We start from the raw sequence: 7,612 nt of genomic DNA, 5'->3' as shown, positions 1-7,612 counted from the left end.
GTCATAAACTACTGCAAGACTGTTTCAGGCTGGACATAAGGAAGAATTTCTTTACTGTCCGAGCCCCCAAGGTCTGGAACAGCCTGCCATCGGAGGTGGTTCAAGCACCTACATTGAACACCTTCAAGAGCAAATTGAATGCTTATCTTGCTGGGATCCTACGACCCCAGCTGACTTCCTGCCCTTTGGGCGGGGGGGCTGGACTTGATGATCTTCTGAGGTCCCTTCCAGCCCTAATGTCTATGAACTCTATGAAATGAGCATTTTCTTACCTGGGAATCTGCGCTTGCAAGAGAGTTGGAAAGAAATCTGCATTCATGTATACAGTGTTTGGGAAAGGCATCCTGGAGAGTAAAATCCATTGTCCATAAAATGGGCACAGTAAAGGCAGAACTGAAGCAAGTGGCCAATGTGCCTGGCTCCCATCTGCAAGAGCAGTTCATTTCTACCAATTCAGTGCACAGGAAGAGTGGTCATTTATGACTAAGAACCTTTCCCACTGCCTTCCTTCCCAACAAACAGCAGGTGGCTTGTTTTCTTGAGATGTAAAACTCCATTCCCTGCAACTGAAAATCCAAGACCGTACCCTAATCCGGGGCAGCCACACTGCAGTATGAGTGACACAAGTGGCAGGGGCAGCCCCTGCATGTGGCACACAGCAAATCAGAAAGGAGATAGGTTGCAGAGCAGCAGCAGATAGGGCAGGATGTAGAAAGCAGAGCAGCAGACAGGGCAGGGGAAAGGGATGGGAGTTGAATCAAGGGAGGACGAGGGGCTGTTTTGTCACATGCCGGCCAAAAAGCTTGGCCCCTACTGCCCTAACCCATTCTGTGAACCTTTAGGAAAGGCACCAAACAATGCAACTGATAAGCAAGTGGTGGGTCAAAGTACAGTGTCTCGGTTCACAAAACAGCCAAGCACCATTTCCAGGTTATGCCAATCAGATGCAATGGGCAAGAATGCTCTGCTGCTTTTTCTCTCCCCAGCCTCGCAAATGTAACTCAAAAGAAAGACAGGTCTTTGCACGTTTTAAACAGGTTTAAAAAAAATGCAGCCATAAGAGGGGAGAACAGGTCTGCGTACTTGAACACTGAAAAAAAAAAAAAACAAAACCCCCAAAACCCAAGGCAATAGAACAAGCCACACGAAGGGAACGTTAAGTACCCACAAAGATCAACCTCTTTCTACTTGCCCTCGTTCCCACAGTTCCCTTTCTAGATGGAAGTGAGCTCACGCCGATTGTGGCTTCAATTAATTCTTTAATCTGGGGAAGCAGAGGGAAGCATCTGTGCTGCTGGTGATACATCAGCACCTCCTCCTCTAGCCCATGGTCTCCACCCAACATCAACCACGTGCAGGAGCTCCTAAGCCTGCTGAAGTCTGCTGACACAATTGGCCTATAGCAGGTTAGCTGGTTTGTGGCTCAGAGGCCTACTGTTTTGGATCTTCCCTGTGCCTGATTCTCACTGGTGATGAGTATTTTGTCCAGATGCAGAAAGTAGTGGATTATCTAGACTTCTATAAAATGCCTGTCTCAAAGCTCTTCACTTGATGAAAATGGCTTCCTGTGCTTGAGCAGAGGAAGTATGAAGGAGAAGGAGCAATGTATAAATCCAAATTTTAAAACCCAGGAGCCCTTCAGCTCTTCTCACTGTTCACTTTTAGAAAACAAGGCACCTTATTTAGGACTGAATCCAAAATGACCTTGAAAGCCTTATACAAGGTACTTGGGGCCCTATCAACCTTATCAAAGAAGTCAGGAACATCAGCCATTTATTTGCACAATCTGTCCGTGGAAATACATATATTTATATATCACTTGATGTTTGAATAACCAGAACACAATTTAATCTACAACCTGTCTTTGGAAGGGACGTATTACTACATCAATTTTATACAATGAAAGAACTGCAGCAGACATTAAATGACTTGCCAGAACAAAACAACAAATCAGTGGCCAACTTGCTTGAGGACCGAAATATTGATGTTAAATATTTCTATTCAAAGTGATGTTATGTAGAAGTCTGGGAAATGGGGTCTGCAACAGACCCCATCTAGTGATCTGTCTACAAAAGGCAGGTGGGGGGAATGCAACAACCACCACCATGGGGCCAGCGAATATGGTTATACCTAAGGGTCTACTCAATCTGTGATTGTGTGGATTTCTTAGAAACGGTGAAATCAGAGAGTGTCCACAAAATCAACTTAAAAACACCAACCTTAATAAAAATAAAAAGCTGGCTCCCCAGTGGGAGGCCAGTGGTCCTTACTGCTGCTGTGGCCCAGCCCAGGGGGAAGGTGCCGGCTGGCGAGGTGGCAAAAAGGGCAGCAGACAAGACAGTGGCCACTCCCTTATCCTTTCTTGCCTGCCAGGGCCTCTCCACCTGAGGGGCATGGCTGCACAATGGGCAGCCAGCATACAACATGGCAGCCTCCCTGTCATCCCTCCTCCTCCGCCAGGGCCTCTCTGTCAACCAGCACCGAGGAGCCTGCTGAGCACATCCGGGAAATATCTGTGGAGTTTGCTCTTTATGCCGGCATCAGTCGCAAAATTTGTTTAGTCTTGCCATAATTTAAGTAGGCCCCTAGTTACAGTGCAACAAAAAGGCATGTGTGTGGATGAGACCAGTCTATGGCATAACCAAGGCCTTTAAGTCGGATGGATTTTGATAGTGCAGAGAAGGAGTTTGGAGGTTACCATAATTTGTCCATTATCAAAACAGAGGCAAGGATTTTTGTGACCGCATCTACTGAGCCAACTGTTTAGTGGAGAGAATGGTTGGACAAGCTTTCAGGTATCACATGACCTTCCTCATGTCCCTTGATGATCCAAAGGGGACATTTCCTATGCAGGTTTGACATCACAGGTAAATGCATGAGATGTGAAGTATACCTGGCTCTCACAACACACCAGACAGAAATTAATTTAGCCTGCCGGCATGTGGTTCTTACATAGTTATTTCAGCGCTCTGAAAATGCTCCTGCTTGAATGTGGCTGCCATCCTGAATGTACTGACAAGCTGCTTCTACCATCTTCCTCCAACCCCAGACTTTTCTGTGGTGCCTTTCTAGTTTGCAAAAAACTTGTCTGAACACAGCAGCAATGTTTTTTTCTAAGGAAATCTGAACTCAGAAAGGAAGAAACAAGGCCAGGGGCTGTCTCAGCCTCTCCCAGATTATGCTGCCAGCCAGCGTCTTCTTATTTAAAGCCATGCAACTCCTAAATAGGATTCAGACGTGTTTACAAATGGCAGCTCCCAGGGACAAAGTACCCCCTGACTAAGCAAAGGGTGGAAACGTTTCCTCCTAGAAGTGAGAAAGAAAGAGTCTTGCATTGTGCAGCTGCTGAGGTTGGCAGGTTTGGTTTTGTTTAGCTAAAGCTCATTCCCTTTCGGAGGCAGTGCAGCTTCTCAGTAAAAATAAGTAGGCTGGAAAAAAAACAACAACCCTGAGGCCTGAGACAGAGAACCTGGAGTGAAGCGAGCTAAAATGTAAACAGAAAGGCAAGAGCAAGAGAGACGGGGTCAGCAGGGCAGGGCTGGGACATTGTTTTGAGCAGGGTGTGCATGTGTGTGTTACTGCAGGTACAGTAACCCAGCCCCAGGGAAGGAGGGCAAGGGGGGGGGGGATGTGCACCAGGCCACCTTCCAAAAAGGAAACTAGCCCAACCTAGGATCTCACAACTACAACCACTGTCCACTGACCAATCAGGGAAGAGCAAGGCAAACACACACCAAATTAGGAAAGTCAATACTGGAGGGAGGGGGAGGAGGAGGAGGAGAGCTGAGCTAATGAAAACAACCTCCCAGCGCAGGAAGGGAATAGGAGCAAAGCGCTGAGCCTTGCCCCAGCCAACAGCATCTGGCCTCGGCCTAAGCGAGCGCAGAGCTCGGGGAGGCAGCTGTCCTGTGGTTCCTATTCGGGAGGCCTGGGATCTCTGCTCCAGCAGGACTACCCAGATCTTGCTCATTTCCTGAAATGCAAGAGACAGGATGTGAGAGGGGAGAGAAGGGGGCCACCAGCAGAAAAGGGATGTTTACAAACACAGCAGCCCCCACGCCCCACTAGCAGGAGGAACTCAAGAACGAAAGGGATTCGGCCAGCGAAACCTCAGGAAGTCTTTTGAGGTTTTTCAAGACACTGTTGGATTTGCTTCTGCTAAGACAAACGGCTGTAATCATGCATCATCTTTAGTAAACACCCCCGTTTGGGACCAAGCAAGATTCGGCACTACTATTTCCACTTTCGCCTGATGCACAGAAACACTCTTGTGGAGTCAAATATCACTTGCAGACATATGCCAGAGCCAGAGATACAGCCGCTGCTAGTAACATAAACCACACTGTGCTGCCTGACACAGGATGACTGAATGGAAACTACCATATGTTGGCAAAGAAATCTTCGCCCTTCCCAGTAACTTGCTTAATCTAAAAGAGGAGGTTAAATATAAACTAAAAGTGCTCCCTGAACAGAGAGCTCAAACTACAACTATCACCAAATGCCCCCTGCCCCCTACCCTGCCCCTAGAATACCTACAATGAACATTCAGGGAATTTTGCAAAGAGGGGGGGAAACCCACATAAGCAACAAGCTGCCAATCCCATGCCAAGTCAAATGCAATCTTCGTTACAACACCCAAGATATTCTCAGCCACATGCATTTTATCATTACTAACTGAACTGGCACTAACACAAAAACCAGGACTCCATTGTCCATTATCCCATTTTACAAATCAGTAAGCAAGCAGACAAAAAAAAAAGTATCAAGGCTATTGCATCACCTGATATATTTTGGCCATTGTCTTTTGTCTTTATTTTTTGTGGCAATACAGTCCATTATACTAGTAAATGTAATGTACTACATTATGTCCAATTAACAGAGCTTTAGGATTATAAAATCCCACTTCATTACACTATAAGCTTTGCTGAGAAACAAGGAGACACTACCATTTCATGAGAATTCTTGCATCTCCCAACCAGCCAATTTCTACCTGTACATTTTTTAAAATAACTACAGGACAGGAACTACATATTAAAACACTCAGAACTCCGATGTCTACCCACGACCCCCTTTCTGATTTATATTCTACCCCGCCCCCCACTCTATTTTGGCTCTAACTCTGCACACCACCTTGGATCCAATAAAACAAATCAACAAAATATGACTGAGATAATGAAAATAAACTATACAATAATAAATAACGCAACACGGCACAAACAAACCTAGCAGGGCCCTCTTGATGGAGTAGACCCTCAAGACTAGTTTCATTCTATGCCTATGTCTCAATGTTTTGTTCTACACATTTATTTGCCGAGTGTTTTGGGATCTTAAACAAATCCTCCAGCCACACTGATTTTTTCTGTTCGCTTTTAAGTGCTTTCCATGATCTGGAACATCAGATAAGCATTTATTTTCAATGGGACATTTCATACATCAAGTATACCAGGTAAAAAAGTCCAGGCCTGACCAGGTTCGGCACCAAGAGAATACGGATGGACTCTGGATAATATGGAAGGATGGGAGGGCAAGTAACGTCCTCAGTCGCACCTCCCTGGATCGCCAGCATCTTACCTGATAGTGCCAGTAGGGGACGGCAGGGGGCTGACCAAACTCCGGAGATCCGGCTCCGGAATGTGGATCTTCAGAGGCGATATTTGAGGGTAAAGTGGCCGGAGTTGAGGGGATGAAGTTTGCTCCTTCACTTCCTCTTTATGGTATAAAGATGTGAACTGGATCTTTATGACTGTACTAGGAAATCGAAAAGTACACCTGCAAGGGGACAGAGAAAGAGAGAGAAAGGGTCAGTGTCCTAAGCATAAGCCAGCTGGATGAAACAAACACATACTTGCCGTAAAACATTAATTAATCTGCACGGCACTAATGAACTAACACTGCAAGACTACCTCTCTTTCCAGCGCCTTTCTTTCCATAACACTAGATTACTTGAATATTCATGAAGCCCTGCAGCATCCCTGGGAGGTAAATGTTATTAGACCCATTCTACATATAAATCAACAGAAGCTTGGAAAGGGTAAGTGACTTGCCTACAGCCATGCATTTGATCAAAGGCCAAGCAAAAACTAGAACCCCAAACAGTGAATTCCCAGGCTTCTGCTCTAACCACTAGGATTAGAGTCCTTGCCATTTGTATTTTACAAGCTTCACTGCCAAATACTTCACAGAAGCCTTCCTCAGCAGGGTACAAGTTACTGAAAATACAGATCACAGTCAACATACAACCACACAGAGCAGATACAAAGCAACAAGCCCTACAACCTTAATGTGTGGCCCAGACAGCAGTCCTTACATACCACACGTAAACAGTTCTTACGGATCATCCCACACGCCACAGCACACCAGGCAGATTAAACCACGAGACCTCATGACGCAATGCTAATCAGCTATCATTCATGCTTCCAATTAACAGAAGGACTTATTCAGCTATATAGCTATTACGTAGGCTGTCCAAAGGGAGAGGGGAGAGAACCAGTTTTCTATATGTAGCACATATTTAGACACAAGCCTTAATTCAGCCCCAGAAAAGCAAAGGAAGTTAGGAGGAAGTGAACCCTCCAATGCTTTCTATATCCAAAAGAAAGGGGTTTTTTTGATGTACAGGCTCTGCCACATGCAAGTTATAGCAGTCAGTATGTCATCTATTCTATTCCCCCTTCCTGTATGTCCAATTAGGTAATAATGTGCAGTCAATACAAGCTTCTCATGGATCACTGAGGGACTGTTTCTGCTGGGACCAGGCTCAGGGAGTGGCAAAGGCCAGCACAGCAGCGCCCATGGCCTTGACTACAAAGAGAAAAATTACTCTTGCACCAAAGTAGTGTGCTTACTAACAAGAGCCCTGGCGTGGACTAACCACAGGGTGTTGAACACCACAGGGCTTTAGGCGGCAACAAGAAAACCTGCGACTGACCTATGTTTGTACTTCTCCACTGATGAGGGAGAACGACTGGATGCCAGTGCAATGGTGACAAAGATTTCCCTCGATATCTCCGAGCAGATGAAGTCAGCTCCTTCCCCAGAGGGCTGTTCAGGAATCAGGCATGACTAGCAGTCAGGCATGTGAAGCTCATCCTCCTCCCCATTTCATCTGTCAAGTGAGCTTGCTCAGCACTCAATGGCTTGAAAGCACAATGGCTTTGCTAAGTACTGCAAGCAGTTTGCATTGTATTCAATCCACTTCAGAAGCCCTGCCACCTGCACTTGTCAATACATTAAAGAGGAGAAAAATCAGCATTGGCAATGCAGCCCAGCCCCGTTTATCTAACCTTTGAAGACATGGTCCCCTGCAGATTTGCTGAGAGAGGACAATTCGACACAATAGACTGTTGTATCCCTGCAAGGTGTCTGCTGGTAACAAAACCCAGCAAAATCAACCCACAACAGGGCTGTTGAAACACCCAGGGTCCTAAGCTTTTGTACACTGAGTTTGCTCACAGAAAGCAAGAGTATAACTCTACATCCAGCACCACAGAATAGGGGCAGTAAACACAGTGTTAAGCCTTTCCTCCCCCACCCCCCGACTCCTTACTGAGGGAGAGCTGAGCTGTCTTTCACACAGTTGGGGAAGTCTGCATCATTACAAAGCCAGATGCCT

General features: G+C 46.0%; 1 protein-coding gene across 1 annotated transcript in view; it reads right to left on the bottom strand.

The window, feature by feature from the left end:
* Nucleotides 1–5,792, bottom strand: part of FOXK1 (forkhead box K1) — a gene marked incomplete at its 5' end in the record, with an annotated part of 28,694 nt that extends 22,902 nt beyond the window's left edge. The window contains one exon of the mRNA XM_019512617.1: nt 5,572–5,792. Within this exon, the coding sequence (XP_019368162.1) occupies nt 5,572–5,792 (221 nt within the window). The remainder of the gene's footprint in view (nt 1–5,571) is intronic.
* Between the last annotated feature and the right edge of the window lie 1,820 nt (nt 5,793–7,612).

The sequence above is a fragment of the Gavialis gangeticus genome, unplaced genomic scaffold (genome assembly GCF_001723915.1).
Source record: "Gavialis gangeticus isolate Ggan-Ray unplaced genomic scaffold, GavGan_comp1, whole genome shotgun sequence".
Lineage (NCBI taxonomy): Eukaryota > Metazoa > Chordata > Crocodylia > Gavialidae > Gavialis > Gavialis gangeticus.
Note: the sequence above shows the minus strand (reverse complement) of the source record. Positions and strands in the feature narration are given on the sequence as shown.